Source organism: Lissotriton helveticus, chromosome 3_1 (assembly GCF_964261635.1).
Source record: "Lissotriton helveticus chromosome 3_1, aLisHel1.1, whole genome shotgun sequence".
Classification (NCBI taxonomy): Eukaryota; Metazoa; Chordata; class Amphibia; order Caudata; family Salamandridae; genus Lissotriton; species Lissotriton helveticus.
Window position 1 is genome coordinate 770,292,871 of NC_136061.1, and position 21,712 is coordinate 770,314,582.

The window sequence follows — 21,712 nt, forward strand, 5'->3', positions numbered from 1 at the left end:
TATGGCTGGGCTCAAACTGGAATGGCATGGGGAGCAACAAATACGATGGAAATTGGCCCAGATCTCTGTACTGGGGTGAATGTATGACATTGTTCTGCATTCTGTCCATCAATTGTTCGTTTTCCAGAGAGGAATTGGGCAAAGACTAAAAACAACATGCAACAGTGTCTCACTCATTACTGTGCCCCAAAAATGTAATCTGACAATGTTTGGATTTTTTTGTGGGCAAAGAACTATGCAAACAGTGTCTGATTCATTGCTGCAAAATAGACACACAGCTCCTTCATCTCACTGTGCTTCTCGAGGAAAGATGAAGGAACTGTGTGAAGATGAGTCAAGTAGAGAGAACTGGAAGAAGAGGGACTAGAAACAAGCTTTCCTTCCAATCCCCAGCTTCAGGTTCATTTTGTCTGTAGGTGGAGTTTGAAGGAGGGAGGATACAAGTAGCTGGACTGTTCTTCCCACCCTCAGAGACATCTTAAGATGTTTGTCGTGCCTGGATCTAATATATATTTTGGGCTCCCTTATTTTGAACAACTTTAAATGTATTACTCCTTTATGGCTCATTCAAGCCCTTGTGATGAGAAACAATATTGAATTATACCTGCAATCCCGCCGTACTCACATGGGATCACAGCAAAAAAAATGGTGGCTCATGTTTTTTAATTAATAGGACCCCGGGGTGGGACAGGGCCCACGTTTCAATACATATAAGTATTTGGGGTCCTCTGCCCTTAAAAAAATAATACGGCCCCAGGGGATGGAGTTCCTGAGCCTGTAAATGCTTGGGTTGCGGGATTGCAGGTTCAGGGGAAGGGTGACAGGGTGGCCGGTAGGGCCCTGGGGGCCATGAGGATCCCCTTGCAACCCCCAAACAAATGGGTGTCCCCGGTGAGCATCAGAACACCCACATGCATTAAAAAAAATAATAATAATAAATGAGTGGCAGGAGCAAGGGAATTTTAACATAATATATTTTCATGCTGTCTGTTGCCCATAAAAGGGGCAGGGACACTACCAAACATGTTTTAATGTTCTGGACGTGAGGGCTGTAGGGAGTACAGCAGCACCCCCATCCCCCCACTCCCCCCCAGTAAAATGTCAAACGAAACAGTAAGTCTCCTGGGTCATTGAATCCATGACCCCTGTTTTTTAAAGCATTCCTAGGTGGAGCTCTGTGTCCTTCAGCTAGAGAGCTGAGCTGTACTTTGTAACTTGAAAATGTGTTCTTTTACAGACTCAGAGACATGTTGATTTTTTTAATAAAACTTGTTAGAAATGGAGTTTCTAGTTGTCAGAGGTGTGTATCTGTCCAAGTAGGGACTACAATTCTAGTCAGGGTAAGTCAGTCATACACTTAAATTAGCCCATGCTGCCCCTCTGGTAGCTTGGCACAGAGCAGTCAGGCTTAACATAAGAAGCAATCTGTAAAGCAGTTATGCATAAATGTATATAGTAACAGACTGAAAACATCACAATAAAGACTCCACAATGAGGTAGGAAAATAGTATCTATTTTACTCTTAAAAACGAGAAAACAAGAATAAGAATCTAATTAAATCATCTCAAGTTAAGAATTCTTCAAGAATGTACAATGCGGATAAAGCACTCGCGCTTTCGGTAGGTTCTTTATGGTTATGCTGAGGAAATGACAGTGATCCATACCTTGGATTGGGAACAGACTTTCTCCCTGGATTAGCACAAAGCAATGCTTCCAAAGTTATCACAGTTAAAATGCAATGTCATGTTTGTGGGAGATTGAGCTACTCACTCTGTTCGAGGCTGCCCACAAGAGTGCTGGTGGGTGGCAGGGACCTCATAAGTCCTGAAATGCACATTTCCTATCAGGATCGGGACTCAATTGGTGGAGTCTCCCCTGGCTGGATATGATGCAGTGATTGGAGTCATATAGGGCAAACACCCGTCTTTCCTTGATTCATGCAAACTGCGCTGGTTCACGCTGAACTGCCTTTGCGCACTGAGGGTTTGGCGAAGTGGACAAACACGATGGTCTGCACTCGAATAGGCAGATACAGAGGTACTTGATTGGTGCACCACGCTGATGCGTGTGGGTGCCTAAAGTCAGCTGCAGACACTCCGAGAAGGCCCAGGACTAGTTCAGGGTAAGTTAGGCAGAGTTAGACTCCAGATTAGCAGAGCCTAGCAGTGGTCATTTGTGCAAATGAAATCTCCAAATTAGCAGAGCCTAGCAGTGGTCATTTGTGCAAATGAAATCTATGATGGCCCTAAGATTTCCTGAACCTGGGGCAAGCCAACAAGCCCTTGGAATTACTTAGGTTGCAAAAGGTTGTAGAGAACAGGTGCAGTCCTCTTCACCGCCCAGGTCAGAGGCAGCAGGCCAACGCAGAAAAGCAGGTAGCGAGGTAGCAGTCCCTCCTGTAGCACAACACCCCTACTCGGCAGAGTCTCTTTAGGACAGGAAAGTGATCAATGAGAGGGGGTCATAGACCTAATACTTATACCGAAATATGTCCTTGAAGTGGAGGTGACAACAAAGCAAAGCCTTTGTAGTGCATAAGTCGCCTTTCAGCCCAGCTCTATCTGCCAGCCTATCTGTGAGGGGTAAATCAGTGTTTTGTGTGAGGCCGCATCACTACCTATTCAGGTGTGCATGTCAGCTCCTCCCCTCCCTCTTGCCCAGGAAGACCCATCAGTATGCAAATGAATGCAGATGCAGCCGAGTGTCGTGCACTGTGGCTGTCTAGAGGGAATGCACAAAGTGTAGCTGTCACCCCCCCAGACATGTATTGGAGACAGGCTGTAAGGCACACAAGAGAGCCAAGAGCAGAGATTCCCAATTCAATGATATAAAACATAAAACAACTACTACTCTGCAATCAGGAATTACACATAAAAAGGGTATTTAAGGAATTTCCAATGATAACCTATGACAGGAGCTGGCCTAACAGAAGTGAAATCGAACTTGGGTGGTTGTCACAACCAGGACATGTAAAACAAAAAGATACATGTCTTACCTTTTACTTACACAGGACCCTGCTCTTAGGCTACTTAGGGCCTACCTTAGTGGTGATTGATACATAATAAAAAAGGGAGTTTAAAGCTTGGCAAGTAGTTGGAAATGCCAAGTCGAGGTGGCAGAAAACTGCACCCATGGGCCCCGCAGTGTCGGGCCTGATTCAGGTTTGAAAGGCTACTTCTGTTGGTGGCACAATCAGTGCTGCAGGCCCACTAGTAGCATTTGGTTACAGGCCTTGGTATATGATACACCACTTTACTAGGGACTTATGAGTGAACCAAATATACTAATCATGGCTAAACCAATTGTCATCACATTTTAGATAAGGGCACATGCACTTTAGCACTGGTAAGCAGTAGTAAAGTGCTCAGAGTCCTAATGCCAGCAAAAACAAAGTCAAAAACAGATGGTCAGAAAGCAAAAAGTTAGAGAAAATGATGCCAAAAGATGGCAGGTCTAACAAGGTTTTATTCGGTTGTTTTTTTAATGAGAATCACTTTTATTAAATATTGAACTGTGTGAGCTAATGAAATATACATCTTATTATAATTATTGGTCTATTCCTGACAAATACAATACATGTTTTTCATATATGCTGATATTCTGACTCCTTCATACAACCAGTAGGTCCACTTTTTATATTTTGGTGTTCTGACCATTTGACAAAGTCGGTAGCTCTGCGTTTCCTAAACTGACCCCTGTTATTCAGCTACATGTGCCAGCTGGAGTTTGGGTGACAGGACCAACCTCCCGCTGCACATAACTTGTGCGCAATGGGTGGGGTTGGGCACGAGCGAGGTTTGGGCACAGAGACTGGCCTGCGGCCATCCGCACCTCATTCATGGCTGAAGACCGTGCTCTGCGTAGGGTTGTCTGCCTGTAAGGTGTTGGTCCCAGGGCCTGGCGAAATCGATGATTCAAAGGCCTGAATCTCATTTGGATCGAAGTAAGAGAAAATAAAAAATCTTGAACATCCTGTAGGAATGCAGATATATGGAAATTAATGTCAGATCTGCATTCAGTATCCTGATTTGCATTGATATAGATGCGTCAACAGAGTCTCAAGTTCTAACAATTGTGTGCAGAATTCAGCTTAGTGTATAACTCAGTAAAGCATTCTGCATACCTCAGTGTAGCACTACAGTTGTACATACTCACACTATTAATACTTCCTCATATTACAAGGCCTGCTCAAGTCAGCACCGGTCCATGAAGGGTCCCCTCTGTAAGAGACTCTCTGTGTGCAGATACCTGGCTGAGTTAGACAGTAGACTCACACCCTCAGCCAGCAAACATGTGCACACATGTTCACATGCAAACAGTCCAAAGACTCTTACACCAACTCTGCAGCAGTGGACTTTATTTTTAAAGGCATACACTGACGATTAGTACTCCTGATCCCTTAGAGCTTACCAATAGTGAGACTCAAGAAGTGAGATTCACTCAGAATACAAGTGTACTAGCAAGGTAGTCTAAAAAGCGAAAAAAACTTGGAGGGGGATTTAAATGGGATGGAACCCATTTCTCACATTGAGTAGTTCTGAAATGAGTTAGCACACAATTGTTTAAGTTACACTGAACAACATGCACCAGTATCCAGGTGACCTAGATTTAGTAGAGTAAATACGCACCTTGAAGTGTGCGCCTCTGTGCATCTCTGTGCATGTTCATGAATGTGTCATAGCCATGAAATATTGGGATTGCCACTAGGGACTGTAGTAACAACACACAGTTTAGATTATAATAGTTTCCTTGGATTTACAACTTGTGATGTGTTAAAAATCACTTCGAATACATTAATAAATTAGTTGAATAAATAACTGGTGGATGGATGAATGGATGGAGAAGCATATCTATTTAAATGAACTGCACCTAATGCTTCTTAACTCAAGGAGGGCAGACACACAGTTTAGACAAGAAACGCTTTTTAGGGGAAATTTGGCATTTTGACCCAGTACATATCTCAATGTGGAGTATACTCAATAATTGTGCCCGTTTAAAGAGTGACAACATATTATGCAAATGTGTGGTAAGTTGTATAGTGTATCTAGCAGCCCAGTGCTCGAGTCGGATGCTGAGGGATTTAGCTATGTTTCCATTAATGTATCTGTGAATGAGGAAGTGGATATTAAAGAAGACCATTCAGAGGTAGCCAATGTCTTACCTTTGGGAAGGGTAATTAGCCTAATGTTTTTCATCAAATAGACTAGCTGCAACATTTTGTACCATATTAAAGCATCGGAGTTCGAACTGTAGCCTTCTGAGGCAAGAGTCTGCATAGTCAAGTCAGGTGTTATGGTACTAATAATGGGATAAAAGAAAGGAAGCTTTTGAGGCAATGGAGAAACAAAGGCATTCTGCATGTCTGATGTTAGGGCTGGCAGAGATGGCAGTATTGCTTTTAGCTCTCCTGCTAGTAGGAGAATCTGGTTTCCAGCTAGGGGTCAGGTAATGTCCTTGGTCTCCTCTGGCATTTCAGGTCTCCCGTCACAATTGTCTAGACTTACGGCATCATTGCCCTGTGCTTTTTTGACTGGTTCTGCTTCTCCCACCGGCAGGATGCATTCTTGATGAATATATTCCACCTTTCAGCCCACAGTTTATAAGCCTATGTTAAGTGTTCATGACTCTCTCCGTTGCCTGATATGTTAAACTGATTACCAGCCAGGTGTGTACTCATCCATGCATGAACTTGTACTCTGTACTAGCCCTGTTGCCGTACCAATGAAACATACTCTATTCACCATTCATGTGCGTTTGGATTATTTATGGCCATTCAGGTAGTACAGGCATGGAGAATAATGAACATGAATTCCACATAGTGAGAGAGGAGCCTGTGTGACTCGTCATCTGAAATACCCAGCAGTACTATGGACACCTGTGCCTTGTGAAGCTTGCCAGGTGTACCACCAGTAATGTTGGCGAGAAGTAAATTCCAATTCCAAAAATTCTTTATTTCGGCCACATGGGCCATAAAAGATGCAATAAAATACAGTACATAAATACACAGTAAAATGGAATGCATGTATTAGAGAATATTTACATATAAAAAGGCTAGAAGGTCTGCATGAGGTAAGGAAACACAGTGGCACCAGTTCAGGGGGACATTTTCTTCCTTATTAACCAAGCTGCCATTAGGAATTTTGATACCGCAAAGACAATATGTCCCAGGGTATTGGTTTTCATAACCCTGTATGCTTGTAGGTATTCCCGAAAACCCAGGTTTCGGCACAGCGGTGCAATCCAACGCTTCCTGGGATTTTGGTATGCGTGGCAAACAAACATTATGTGCAGATCATCTTCGTTCTTGGTTTTACAACAAGGACAGAATTTGTCACCCCCAGTGAGCCATTTGTGGGTAAATACTTTGGTGGGGAGTGTGCCAAACCTCCATTGCAGGAACAATTTCCTTGCCAAAAGAGGAAAAATAAAATCCATAAAAGGTTCAAAGAGGTAAGAATTTTTGGACTCCATAAAACGACTCGTCAGGGTGCCGGTACTATGAGCATTGTCCATGTCAGCCAGATTTTTGTTTTTGTACAGCTGGGCAAGAGTTTTGCGTGTGATCCTTTGACAACCCTGAACTGGATCATCCCAGAGGTCTGGCAAGTTCAAACTGGACAATTCTGATTTAATAAAAGCCAGCCAGGGGATTTTGTTACTGCCATTCAGCCTCAGTACATGGATAAGGTCCTGTCTATAGTGATACAGTTCCTCAGTGGACCATATCCGATGCCAGAACTTCACGGGTTTGGATAGAAGATCTTCAGCGATGGAGTGTAGGCCCAAATCCAATCTTAGGGGGAGGAGTGGCGTTCCCTGCGGGAGAGCAAGTAGGCGTCTCAAGAATGTATTTTCCACCGCTAACAATGCCTTCCCTGCTTTGTAACCCCACAGCTCGCTGCCATACATGGCTGCTGCCTTCGCTTGAGTTCTATAGGTTTCAAGGGCCGGGCTTACAGGCTTAAAGGTGGATTTATTTGCCACCTTCAGGAGTGCGCCCGCTAGCTGGGATAGCTTCAGCCTTGATCTCGCTATCTGGCAGTCCCAGGCCAGGTTTTCTTGTAATGTTACCCCCAGATAGACAAAGGTCGAGACCCTCTCAAGACTAACTTCCCCCAGTTTTGGGTTGGGTCTGGTTCTGGCAGGGGGGTTGAAGATCATAAACTTAGTTTTTTCTGTGTTGACCTCCAACCCGTGTTGCCGACAGAAAAGGCCAAAACCATTTACAATCCTCTGGATCCCCATGGGGGATTTGGAAAGCAGGAGGGTGTCATCAGCAAACATGATTGCCGGAACCCTCCTGCCTGCCAAAACCGGGGCGTCATTGTCCTCGACAGTGTCAAGATGTTGAATGACACTGTTAATGAAGAGGCAGAAGAGGGTTGGCGCCAGGACACAGCCCTGTCTGACTCCTCTAAGGACAGGGAATTTGCCTGAGAGCTTACCATCCCTCCCACACCTTACTTGGGCATAGTTGTTCTCGTGGAGCCTGATGATAGTACTAAGAAGGTGTGGGGGCACTCCTAGCTTCTGCAAAACCTCCCAAAGTTTCCCTCTAGGGACTAGGTCAAAGGCTGACCTCAGATCCACGAAGACCATGTACAGTCTTCCACCCTCTATGGTGACAGTCTTCCAATATAGGAGAAGAAGGCGGAAGATCTGATCCATGGTCGACGTGTTCTTTCTGAAGCCAGCCTGAAGGGGAGTCATGATGTCATTTTCCTCCACCCAGTCCAGGAGGTGATTAAGGATGAGGCGCGCAAAGAGCTTTTGGGGGACATCTATTAGGCTAATGGGCCTGTAGTTGGCGGGGAGCAGAGTAGATCCCTTCTTGTGGATCGGAACAATCTCTGCCCCCAGCCACGACCTGGGGATTGACATACCTCCTAAGATGGCATTAAAAAGAATAAGGAGGTATGGGCCCCAGATGTCCAGATGGTGCCTAAACAAATCCCCAGGTAGCCTATCTAGGCCCGGCGCCTTCCCCGCTGATAGTTGCTTCAGGGCTGCCTCCACTTCCCCCAGGGATAGTTCCAATTCACGGTCCTGTATGCCACAAGGTGCATCCAGAGCTGTGACAGGACAAGGATTGGTATCTTGATAAAGTTCCCCGAAATGGGCCTCCCAAACCTCGGGGGCAATATTGGGTTCTACTGCATTTTTGAGTTCCCCTGTGCCATTATTAACAAGGGCCCAGAATTTACGGGAATCCCTAACTTTTAGGGCATCACAAAGATCATGCCAGTGGTTCCAGTCCCACTCGGTCCTGGCAGACGCCATCACTGTTTTATAGTGTTTCCTATGGGCACGCACCTTGGCCTTGTTTGACCCCTCTTTTATTGCAGCAATGAGCTCAGACTTTGCTGCCCTACAAGAGGAGGTATACCAGGTGGGAACATGGGTCTTTTTCTTTCTATTTGGCACCAGCGGGTGGAATACCTCAGCCAAATCTCTTACAAGACCCTGGTGGATATCACCCAGTTTCTCATTGTATTCCGGGGTTCTTGGTGCGTTTAGCAGTGCATCCACCTCCATAAACCTTGGGATTGCCAACCCGTATAGTTTGCTAATGGCCTCTTCTGAGCTCACAAGTTTTCCCCACTTAACCCGTCGCCTGCTGGTTGTAAGAACCAGATCCCCCTCCTCTCCCCCTGAGTTTTCTATCACTGTTCCCGCTACATGGGGAGGCCGCTGGATATTTAAACACAGGGCATTATGATCGCTATCTGACCTGTTTATTACCCTGAAATCGTGGACTTTAGGCCAGAGTGAGATATCCACCATGATGTAGTCTAGCCTCGACTCATGACCCCTCCTATTAAAAGTGCACACTGAGGGAGTATCGGAGATGGTGCGCCCATTACAAGCCCTCAGTGCGTAGTTCAGGGTAAGGGACATAAGTTGTATTACAAGGGGGGACCAGGCTTTAGGATATGGGGAGGACGAGGGTGGAACTCCCCAATGGTCATCTTCAGCCGTGAGGGCACCCTCCGACATGCCCTCAAGGGGTTCAAAGTGGCAGTTGAAGTCTCCTCCAAGCACCACCTTGAGGTCTCCCGGCAGCTGCCCCAAGAAGGAGGAGAGGTCGTTTAGGGTGGGGGATTCGACAGGCGCGGCAACCGGTCGAGAGTAGACATTCACAATGGCCCATGATGGTTTGCCAGGCCATGTGAGCCGAACACACTGGATGTCCTGCGAGGACGTAAGTACCTGTTCCGCCTGACATCCGGTGTGACTCGCAATCCAGATTGCCAGCCCGCCCGACGGCCTCCCCCTCCCCCCCCCATTTGGCAGGAATCTCAAATACATCAAACCCATTCCTGATTACAGTGTCCCGCGCCCACGTTTCTTGAAGGAGGAGGATGTCGCTACTGGCCAGTAAATGGTCCCACTCCGGTGTGCCTTCCTTGTTTGCAATACCCGCTACATTCCACGAAACAATTCTCAGGCCCTGGTCTGTGGGTAGAGCACCTTGACCTACAGTGGGGGATTGCATAGGGACGGTGGGTGGATAAATTCCTGGCACGATGGTAGGTGGACCAGCCAGCTCGTCCCCCCCGGGTTGCAGGATGTGGCCAGCCCCGGTGATGTGAGAAGTCCCCTGTAAGCCCAGACTGTCACCGCTGTTAGGTGGTCGGTCACTAGCGTTAACCTGCGGGGCGTATTCTATTACGGGGGCTACAGTCATTCCCACCCGACTTTGCGCTTTAACTTTAGCATTAACCTGGGAGCCAGGTTCAGCTGCAGGGGCTCTGCTCTCTCCCACCCCCCTGCGAACCTCATCTACCATCTTTCCCGAGCCAGACGAGGTGTCACTGATTTGTAGTCAGTCGACCTGGTCTAGGCAGGAGAATCTATTGTGATGAATAAAGTTTGCCTGGGCATGTGGAAGGTGGTGCCTTGGTCTGTAGCGTGAACCATCCACAGCAAAGCCCACTCTAGTCCACCCCTTCTCCCCCCTTGCCTCTGTGCTACTTGCATTTGGGTAGAAGTACGAGAGGGGGACTAATTCTATGTTGGACTTGTCAGGCCTAGCAAGCCAATTAGAAATGTAGTTGGCTACGTGGGGGCTTTTAAAACTTATGATGATACAATCCCCAGCCCTATTCTTTGGGGTGTGACCAATCCAGGGGATCCTCCTAGCCATCAGGACCTCGCCTTTCAGGTTAGGAGGCAGCGGCCTGTTGATGCTAAGCCAGCTTATCACCTTGTTGCGTAACGAGTCTTGGGGCTCCCTCATATCACCAGTTAACTCAGGTACTCCCACCATGATTACCGTGTAAGGGACCGCTTCTGGAGGCAGGTTGACCACCCTACGCCTATCACTTTGGGGAGCGGGACCATCAGTAGAGCCATTTGTAGGGATCACAGCTCCCCCAGTCTGTGGCGCTGGAAGTTGCTTTGATCTCCTTGGGGCCGGAACAGGGGGCCTGGGAGCCGAGGGCAACAAAGGGGGCGCCTGCAGAACAGGCGCACCGTCCGTGCCTAGCAGCACCGCATTAGCGCCCTGTGACGGTGTAACGGACCGCAGGCTATTCCCCAGGGAGGCCCGGGGGACTGGAGGGAGGTTAGTCACATTTCTGTCTGTCCCAGGGCTTTTCCTTAGATGACTGCTTTCCAGGGCCTTCAATCTGGACTCTATGGCGTCCAGTTTAGCTGCAATGGGGGTTAACAAGTTCCTCATAATATCAGTGAGTGTGTTAACTAATGAGTCAGTGCTAGTAGAAGTGGAAGTTGCCCCACCAAAAATAAAAGGGCCCGTGTGCAAGGGTAGGGAAGCAAGAGCTGGAGAGCCCGTGCGAATCGGCCTGGACCCTGATAGGTTGAGGTCAGGAGAGGCAGAAATGTCTATGCTGTCAGTCTGGTTTAGCTCTACTGTGTCCACTTTGGCCCTCTTTGCCTTCTTTGCTTTCCTGGACCTTTTCCTTTTGGGGGGGTGTTCTACTAAGCTGCCTACATCATCTATGGGCAAGTCGGCCTGACCTGCATCTTGCAGGACTGTTCCCCTGCTTTCCGGAATGGTAGTATGGTCAGAGATCCCAGATAGCCGGGAAGAGTTCCTGTCCCTCTGCGTCAAGGGAGTTCTTAACTGCTGAAGGACCGACTCAATCGTCTGGTCAATGCTGTCCAGTAGTGACATGTGGGTGGCATCCAGTGTGATCGGTGTACTCGCATCTGTAGAAAAGGTATCCCCCTGATCCAGAAACACACTTTCCGGGCCCATCTCGAGGTGGGCCTCAGGGATTGACGAGCATATACTAGCTAGGTTACTCGTCTTTGGGAAAAATTTATCCAGAGTGCTTGTACCTTGTTGGGCAGACTTGCTTCGTGAGGTTCTGGTCGCCATGATGGAGTATGTAAGGGGAGCTAAAGAAAGCCCGGGGCGTCAGAGGGGTGGACCGGTCCGGTCTCTGCCGGCCTCTAACGGCCTAGAACGGCCCGCTCTTTGCCCGGTCTTCGCCCCGGTGACCGCCCCGCGCGCGTCCCGCGATGCGCGTGGGCGAGTTCACCTAAGTATAACAAGGGGGCGTGGCACTGGGAGGGGGCGCGGCGCGGCGGGAAGAGGAACCAGCTGACGATGACCAATGGAATGCTGGTCCTCGCAGTCCCGCTCGCCTGCGCCTCTCACCTCCACTGCGGCCGGACTCTCAGGCGGTGTCTCCCCAGGCAAGCAGACGTTGGCTCCCAGCCAGGACAGTGGCGAGCAGGTCAGCAGGGCAAATACTCCACACGAGCGGCACCCGTAAGTAAATTCCTTCAGGAGGAGTAAATCTGCACTTCTATTTCTAATTGTATTTTTGTGAGTCAGGTCCATTATGTGCTGGTGAAACAGAATAACTCTTCCTCTCTGAGTCAGGCTGTGATGCTCGCTAACACTTGCTCCTTTTCTTCTTCCTCTTTACAATCCCCCTCTCATCATTCAAATGAGTGAATATCTGAAATATGATTACTATCAGTGGCTTAATGTGGAATGATAACACACTTTCTGTAATAATGTTGATGTGAATGTTCATATTTTGGTGGGGTATATTCTTACAGTAACATAACGTTCCAACCCCCAATCACAAAAATACCCTAAAAAGTGGAACTACCAGGAAAGAAATTGAGTTTTACCCTGCGGTTTATATAAACTGGAGCTGAGTAGAGCCAGCACATTATTCCAATACATGTTCTTAATGGCAAAATACAAGGAGCCATTTTATTTTTGAACCGTGCATGGCTGCAGGGCCCCATAGAGAAGTCATCTCCTTAGTTCGGAACCATACATGGCTGCAGGGGCCCAAACATAGGCCTGTCTCCTTAGTTCTGAGCCATGAATGACTACAGGGGGCCCATACCCAGGCCCATCCCCTTATGTCTGAACCAAAGATGGCTATGGGCACTATCACTAATGATTGCTGATTCAAGGTCTGGCTCTGCAGTTGTCTTAGGAAAACTCTAGGTTTTCACAGTTAAGTTATCTATCTCATGTTTCATGGCTTCTAACTGTAATTTGCTATCCTCTGTAGGTTTTTGAGGAATCTGCTACGGCTGAAGGCCAAACGACCACCATACTTCCTGAGACTAGCAGTGTGATTTCTTCCCTCTCACTTTCCCATACCTTTGGTGAAGAAGATACAACTGTGCTCGAGTCCTTGGATAGAGACGTTCCGTTGCTCTCCCCCAATCAAGCGAGAAAGGTAGGATTTGTGCACATTCTGCCTTTACAAACAGGACCTTCATAATTAAATGCTCCCATGATTAATAATGTCAAGGACCTGCCTCCATTGGGGTTCCTCTCACCTAGCTGCTTAGGAAAAGAGAAGATAGCCATATGATGTTTACACTTAAATGAATTGCAATTTAAAATCAACTTCAATGATAAAGTTGGATTTTAGAATATAATTTTGAAAATGGCACTTTTAGAAAGTTGCCATTTTCCTGCTCCAAAGTTTCTTAGGCCTATCTGGGAGTTAAAGTCTGTATGTTAATGATTTCCCAATCAAGAATGGTTATGGGGAGCGTAATGGCCGCCTTTTAGCTCGGCTCCGTCGGCCCTCCGGCCAACCTCGAATATCCTGCAATATATCCTGTACTGCGACGATACTTCACTACAGATTTTGGAATTTAACGACCCACTCTTACTCACCGTCTGGTCCGGAGGCTCCTGCGTGCTGTGGGTCCGCAGCTGTGCCCTCGGTGGGATTGGGGCCTCCGGGCGCTCGAGACCGGGACCTCGCCTGTGGGACCCGACCGGCGGTGCTGAGATTGCCGGCCCCGGCCGCGAGAGTGAGCCACTGGTGGGAGCCGTTGTGTGTATGCCCCGGCGATCCTGAACCGGCCCGATTTGTGGACCGTGCGGCTGGAGGGGGATGAGATGTGTCGGGGGCTGACTGTGTGAAGGGGTCCCTTCGCCTTTGTTCTGTCCGGTAGCCCTGGACCCCGCGCCTGGCTCTCGCTTGTGGGGCCTGCCACTGTTCGGAGGGGGCCCCCCCCCCATTGAGCGCCGGCCTGTTCTGTGCCGGTGGGGCCGTCGTTGGGTACCTCCGGAGGTCTGTAAAGTCCTACATTTGGGAACTGTTTGGGGGCCCACGGTGGAGTGCGGGGCGGCGAAACTCACAAAATGGCTACCAACAATGTGTGGGGCGATCCGCTCTGCACCGACGAACCTTGCTGGCCGGATTGCGCGGAGGCTTGGGCGTGCGCTCGAGCGCCCACGCTCGGAGATGTCCTGGACGCCTTGATGTCCTTGTATGCTGTCTTGGCCCCCGGTGCTTCTGCCGACCACATGCGGCCCGCCGCCATTTTGGGTCATCGCTCTATCATGCACCCCTATCGTCCTGATGCCTCCATTGTTTTGCCCCCTTCGGCTGCGCCAGGAGTTGCTGTCGCTGTTCTTCGGCCGCTTGATGGGCCGGTGGCTTTTGAACCTCCGCTTTCTCACCGCCCGGACTTCGAGGACCTGCACACGACGCGGAGATCTGCTCCTTCCCGGACTATTGGGAACTATGGTGGACCGCTGTTTGCTCCCGCTTCGATGGATTCGAGCTTTTGTCCTGGTGGGGTACCTTTGCATTGTCGAAATGCGAAACTGGACTCCGGCTTGCTTTTGCTTGCCCTGTCGTTGCTGCTACAATTGACTTGCTTCATTGACTTTTTGTTTTCCATTAGTATGGTGGCTCTCCCTATTCTACATCACTGCCGTAACCCTGGTCAACATTACGATTATTCTGTGCTGGGTGGTCCGCTCCATGTTATCCTTTATTGGGTTGGTTTCGTGATTAGGAAGGGCTGGGGGTGAGTTGCAAGACACTGATAGACTGCTGGTTTACCTATCCGTTGCACTGCTGCTTGTACTCTCGACATTGTGAAACGTTAAAATTTCCCCCCCTCCCCCCCCTGCCGGTTTTTGCTGTATGTGAAGGTGTAGCATTGATTTGATAATTATTCATTTGCTGGCCGGGGGAGGGTCGTAGCCGAGTGTGTTTGTTCATATCCTCTGGCTCCTCCCTCACATCTTATTTTTGTTTCATATTCCCTTTCCTCCTTCTTTTTATCTCCTCTTTATACTTTCTTTCTTCACTATATTTCGGGTTTCGGATTAGGGCGACAGGCACGCTGTTTGGAGGGTAGGCCGTAGCCTTCTGCAGGGGTGCGGGGTGGGACGGGTGGGCGGGGTCTTTCTGATGTTTCTTTTTTGGTTCTATGGCCCTCTTCTATCCCGCTTCTGTCCTCGCTTCTCTGGCATGAGTGGGTTGGAGTCTGTCACTATGCCACTTTTATCTGTTTCGATGCTCCGTCGCGACTGCCATACCCTTCTTCTCGCCAGCTCTCTACTTTCTTCTGTATTATTAGCCGCGGAGTGCCTGGCCTGGGGTGGCGCCCATCTTGCACGATTGTGTTTCTCCTTTTATATTTCTTTTGTTTCTTTTTCCTTTTTCATTTTTCGTATATTTTAGATCAGACGGGCGGTTGGGTGGTGTTCCTTTTGGGTAGGATTTAGCACTCTGTGCTTATGTTGTATGCACTGTTTATTGGATTTTGTGTGTACGGCGTTGATAATAGTACATAGCCATTTAATGCTCGCATATCCTGTTTTCCCTTCCCGATTATATTTCTTAGAGGGCCTGTATCCTCCTACATGGCTTGTTCCACGTAAAATTTGCTTTAATTGTATGACACTGGATCCTTTCCTCCTGCTGTAAGAATGTGCCCTCTCATGTCCTGCTATATAGTGGTTAAGTTTGCAAATGAATCCTGCAGTGATATATTGACTGGGTGGGCACTGACTGGCGCGGAATGAAGTATAGTGTTTCTGTATCCTGCCTACAATGTTCAACGCACAAATCCTAACTATTGCTGCTCCTTTAGTTGATATTATGTCGTATGGCTCGCCCTTTCGGTTGTCTGATCTGAATGTATGATACCTCTTTAAATTTATAAAATGAAACCTACGTTATTCTTCTTATGTCTGCTGCTAATACACCGTAGCGCTCTTATTTTTAGCTTTTCCGCACGGTAGGACGACCTGGAATGTTGTTGATTGTCATAGCGGCCGGCCCGTAGTGGTTGTAGGCAGACGCTGTGTACTATGCATATGATAAATAAAGGTTTTAAAAAAAAATAATAATAAAATTTAAAAAAAAGAATGGTTATGGGGCCCAGACAGTGAACAATTAGACCTGGGTGTAGCTGGGAGAGGGTCTTCCTGGCAGGATGGCTGGGGAGGAGCTGTGCCATGCCCTGATAACATTTCAAATGACCTTGCCCACAACACAAAAAAAGGAACCTGACACCTTGCCTGCCCTTCCCTTTGTCACCCTAAACTGTTTGGACCCAGGACCAGGGGAAGGGAAGAACCAACCATGACCAGTTTTGGAGCTAGGCAATGGATTCCCCCATGGAACGTATGACACCAGGTATGAAAGGTGCAACCTCACAACCACTTATCAGAACACTCCTGGACCTGTGTAAGATTCAGACGGACTGCCCAGCTGCCAGAAGCACTGCATTGCTGCTGGAACAACTGCCTTGTTGCTCAAAGAAGGAAGACTGGACCCATTTGGCTTGATACCAGGTTACCCAAAGTGGCTCAAAGGTTCAATTGGCTGAGCTCTCATTTGAGCTACAAGGACATAACAAGCTTTCAGAGGCCTCCCTGCAGCTGCTCAGCTGACCAGATCCCTGCTGCTGGCCTCTGTCTGCTGAGTGAGTTCGGATCACCAAGAGGTGCCCTCGCCCTTGGCTGGCACAAGTGAGAGCTCCTCCAGAAGTAACGTTGAAAATCATGATGTTTGAGCTCATTGCACCCATACCACAAAGGGACCTCTCTGTACTGCAGATTGACTGCCTGTGGTTACCGTCAGCACAGAGTTCCAGCAGGACCTACTCTTTGTTACAACAAAGACCGTCCCGGATGACTGGCAACAAAAAGCTTTCACTTTGCGCCACAGCATCACAGCCATCTGCAATCACCAAACACAAAGCTGCAGTGAGAACTATCACTTCAAACTACAGCAATGACTGTCCATGACGCTCAACCTGCCAGTTCTGTGCTCTGAAAACCTCCACCTCAAGGCCTCCTCCAATGTGAATGGCACTCTTCATGCCGGACTTGAGAAGGTAACTCTTCACCAAGAGTAACATGGTCCCTGCATCTAACCAGTGCTCCATCGAAGTTAGCCTCAGTTGTGAATTTTTCCCGGTCCAGCATGACAAGATTACCGCGATTGGTGCTCTCTGCTTCTTGGCACCATTTTCATTAAAAACTTTAATATTTGATATATCTGGTTCTACTGATGGATTTTTGGCATTCTGATATCATTTTACTTATTAGCATTTACCCTCTTTTTCTAAATTGGTTTTGAATTTTTTTTTGTTGTTTTTTCACTTTATAACTATTTGGGTGCTGCATAAATACGTTACATATTGCCTCTAAGTTAAACCTGACTTTTAACCAGAGGTTTAAGCGCAAGTTAAGTTAGTGGCTTTTGTGGTTCACCCTAACAAGGATTGTGGTTGTTACTTTAGTGGGGCTTCCATCCCACTTCCACAAATAACTTATTTCTTACAATGCTGCAGTTCTTTCAGGTTAAAAGCTAAAATAATGTGGTAAAGGCCGAGTGCCAGGCAGTTCAATTCTTAGTTCTGTGCATTCAATGCATTTGTATATTATTTTGAAGAGGAGCTGGTGCAAATGTGCACCTATTGGCAGAAAATACAGAGGTCTGTTAGGGGGATTCTGTACCAAAAATATTAGAACATATTGTAACCCTCGAGATAGGTAGGCCAGAAAATAGCCCAGTTTGTGTCCCCTCCAGTCAGGGTTGCAGATAACAATATCATTTTACAAGTCAGAACCCAAGGTTACCCTTAGATATGCAGAATTGCTAGGGACATTGGGAATAGCCCGCTCTATTCCAGTGGTCATTTCACCTGGCAAAGTGTCAAGTGAAAATCTCTGTGCCCGCAGAGTTACAAAGCATCTTGAAATCCGGATGGCACCAGTTCTTTCATTAGTGGGGGCTTCAGGATTACAGAGTTGCTCGTAATGAGGGCATATGTGTGTTTTAAAAAGAGGAATAGAGGCTCTAGATAGCGGCACAATGCAGCTAAACGTTATTTCATGCATGTGGGGCACATACATCTTGAGAAGCAGAATGGGTTAAGAGTTTATAACTGAAAACCCACCAAACAGAAAATTAATGTTTGGGTTCTCAATTTAATCAAATTAATGACGCTATTTTGGCAGATAATCATAATTGTATAATTGTATACGGAATTAGATTAAAGATGAGTCAAATTCAGCATGAAGTCGGATTTAGCCTTGGGATAGATATAGGTCTGGGCTCTAATAATCAGGGGTGGTACCTTCACCCCACTTTGGACATACTGCACTGGCTCACCTGCAAAATGAGCCTAGTTTCAATGAGCAATATGAAAAACAATGGCTCAGCAAATCACAATACAGAATAAAATGCAACAATGCCTAATACCACCACCTAAAAGAATAATAATAATTAGTCCCCATTTACCCTAATGTCATTGGATGTGACAGTACAATGAGTCATTATTTTTTATTTACACATTTTCTCTCTCAACATCAAAGCCTGAGTGAAGGAGAAAGCTAGTTTGGCTTTAAGAAAAACAATGTTATTTATGTATTTTCTAGAGCTATTTTTCACTTTCCCAACTGAGGCTATCCTTAATCCTAAAAAAAGGCTCAGTCTTTTGCACGCTGATACCTATTAAGTTTACTATTGTTAAAAATATATGACTATTAGCATTGTGCCCTTTGCCTATTTCAAAGTTACAGACAAATAATGGCATCTAATGCTACGTGTCCTTTTAGAGGCCGCATACTGGTACTGCAGAAAGGATCCCGGGTGTCTTTGCTGCTTATTTAATAATGACCCAGCAGAGCTGATATTGAAGTAAGTTGTGACCATACTGCGTAAAATCTCCTAAAGATGGCCACTTGTATGCCACAACTGGTAAGGAAGAAGTGGCACCTTTCTTGGGTCTTGCTCCTGGTAATATTGTAGGGATGGCACGCGCTTTCTGTAAATATTGCTGGCCGCTCACTTGCCTCAGAGGTGTTTGTGCATTGACCAGTCTCTCATCTGTAGCTTGCTTTCTTACAAGAATGACTTGTGTGCATGAGGTATTTATGCTCATCCCAAATTCACACAGGTCTGAATGGAAGTCTAATGTCTGAGTAAGGAGCTGGCTTTGGGATTCCTAGGGCCTGAGCACCTTGCAGCGACGCGCTGCAGTGCACTGGTTTTCTTCTGTTTCAGCAAGAGCTCCTGCGGAAGCAGCTGGTGTATCGCGAAAACCCCTGTCTGCATATTCCCACATACATCTGTTAGAAGCAGCCTGCGAGTCATACCGCAGAGCTCACACCTTGCAGAACCAGGTTTACAACTGCACTTACTTCATAAGAACTCCCCTCTGTGGAAGGCCCGGGCCTGTTCCTCACATGATGGTGGTGTCATAGCATGCAGCCACGGACCCTCATACCTTTCTCTGACATGATACATATATGAGAGCGGAAAACACGTACATTCCATCAATATGCAAGCCGCACACATTGTTACGGGCAATAGTGCAGTATTTGCTAGCACTTCCTATCCATATCGCTGCCCCACACTGCTCGCAGCTGGTTGGGCAGGGGTTTCCTGCGTATGATCGGTAGGGCGATGCACAGCCCTCTATCACAAATGATGTGCCACAGGAAATACACATGGTTCCGACATAGTTACACTTGGTAAAAGATTGCACGAGCTTGATAATGCATATCCTATGAATATGTCGCATCATCAGCTTTGCTGTACACAGAAATATACTAATCAAGCTGTGCATTGCCCCGTGGCGAGCACGTAAAGAGCACATGACGCCCTCTTTAAATCGTACTCATAGTCCGTGTCCCCATCCCAAATCTGACAGCACCAACCTTAATTTATAGCAGCTTTTCACATTCTATGGTTCATAACAATTTAAGTGAAGATTTCACTGTAAATTGACTTTTGTCATGTGCATTGCACAGTTAATTGGTTTCCCTTTTCCATGTTCACATGCTTAGCAATAGGGCAATCCCAGAAGTGCTGGACCAAACGCCAGTGTGGGGTGGTTTTCTGGGTCTATGTGTGCCGGCTGGCTGGCTTAGGTGGGCTGGTTTCACCCCCAAAATTCCGTACAATGACTAATCACCATCGCTTCTATTGAGGTGTCTTAAACTCATATCCGCTTTTTGCATAATGGCAGTGGCCCAATGTGCGTTCAAGTGCACAACTTGGCACAGATATTCCCTAAAATGTGCCCTCAGTTACTACAAAAGTGTATTACGAAAAGTTCCCTCTTGCAATTCATGAATGTGGACCACTTTTCTTTTTGCTGCCCTTGCCTGATTTTAACCCATGCAGACCCTGCATAAGTCTAAAGGGGATTTATCGGCTACCAATCTATTTATTCCATATAAGCTTGTCTTTCTTCCACTTACTACTTTTCATTTCAGTCGGTTTGAGCGATGGGGTCTCTCAGTATTTTTGTTCAGCAGCACCATCAAATGACTATCTTTGTTACTAAATTGTTTTAACCAGATCAATAAAACATAATTTCACCTAATAATCTCCCTATATTATCCACGTAGATTTGCAGTTCATTTTCTCCACTCTTCAGCATTGCTTTGTTTTCCCATGTATGTAAGTATAGGTATTCATGTAGTGCCCAATAGAGCAACAGAGACTTGTGCAAATGAGAGGATGAGCTACAAAACCTGGATAAATCAGGCATGCTTACAACCATAGGGGTTCTCCTCTCTCTGGTCCTTATGACAACACACTAATGTATTAGAAAAAGTGATGGACAGAATGCTTGAATTAAACTTAGCCACTGGTAGTTATTTGGGCCGTATCCCAATCAATCTTTATTTTGCACACCATACCACCTCAGTTTAGACCCAGCTACATGCAAATCAGTATTGACCCTGCTCCAAAGGGAACATTCTAACCCGGACTGCCAAGCCAGGTCCTCTCTAGCCGGAACACATGCAAACTAGAACTGGTTACCCCCTAGTTAGGGCTCATCAGCCAGGTATAGCTTAGTTCCAGTAACACAGCATGCACAAGACACAGGTCTAGACATACCAATCTCAGGGTGTGCCCAGCTCCTGTCCTCACTTTGCCACTAGAACCAAGCCAAATTTGACAGTAGCGCCCCAACTAGGGTGAAATTGGTTTTGGGTTGCTTGTGTTCCGGTTCAGAGAGGATCTGGCTTGGCAGTTCAGGCTAGACTGTTCCTATTGAAGTAGAGTCAAGGATGATTAGCATCTAGCTGGGTCTACTGTGATGTGACAAGGGCAAAAAAAACAAACGATGCACTGGCATGCAGCCCTGAGTAATTACCAGAGACTGAGATTAATTCAAGCATACCCCCTTAACTTTTTTGTTCACTTCAGTGTGATGACTTAAATGCAACAGGTATGCCCCGATGTGCGTCCCGTCCTTAATTTGCCACTAGAACCAAGCCACACCTGACTAAAGAGCCTCAGCTAGGGCAAACCAGATTTGGGTTGCTTGTGTTCTGGTGCAAAGAGGACCTGGCTTGGCAGTTCGGGCTGGACTTTTCCTATTGGATCAGGGTCAAGGCTGATTGACACATAGCTGTGTCTAATCTGAGGTGGCATTGTCAGCAAAACAACAATGGACTAGGATGCGGCCCGGAAGAATTACCATTGGCTGAGATTGATCCAAGCATTCCATCAATCTCTTTTAAGTTTACTTCAATCCTTGTGGCATAACAGATCTATGTGGGTACTTTTGATGAGTTGTTTCTTGAAGTGGAGGGTCTTCAGCATCTTCCATTTTAGTACTTCAAAATAATTTTGCACTTATATACTTTATGATCATCTACAGGTACATGTTCTGCATCTCTAATATGAAAGCAAAATGTCAGAGTCTGTTCACTCCGTCGAGCTTTGCTGAGAAGTGTGATCCTTTGGGACTCAAGCGAGAGCTTTGCTGCACATTCCTCACTCCAGAAGTACGCTGAAGGAGGCACTGCTGATTAATCACAAATTCCCTCTGGGAGTGTATTTCTATACATAACTTCTTTAGATTCAGCACAGATGGGTTGAAATCTCGTCAGGCATTGGGACAGCTGCTCTCCCACCATATGCTGGTGCTCAGAGGAATCTGAAGGATACCGTTGGACTAAAGTATGCCTTAATGC

The 21,712-nt window shown here is 46.9% G+C and overlaps 1 protein-coding gene across 2 annotated transcripts in view; it reads left to right on the plus strand.

Moving 5' to 3' along the window:
* Positions 1-21,712, plus strand: part of TRIM66 (tripartite motif containing 66) — an 842,425-nt gene that overhangs the window by 701,259 nt on the left and 119,454 nt on the right. For both annotated transcript variants that reach the window (XM_078680990.1, XM_078680991.1), the window contains one exon: positions 12,510-12,680. In XM_078680990.1, the coding sequence (XP_078537116.1) occupies positions 12,510-12,680 (171 nt within the window). The remainder of the gene's footprint in view (positions 1-12,509; positions 12,681-21,712) is intronic.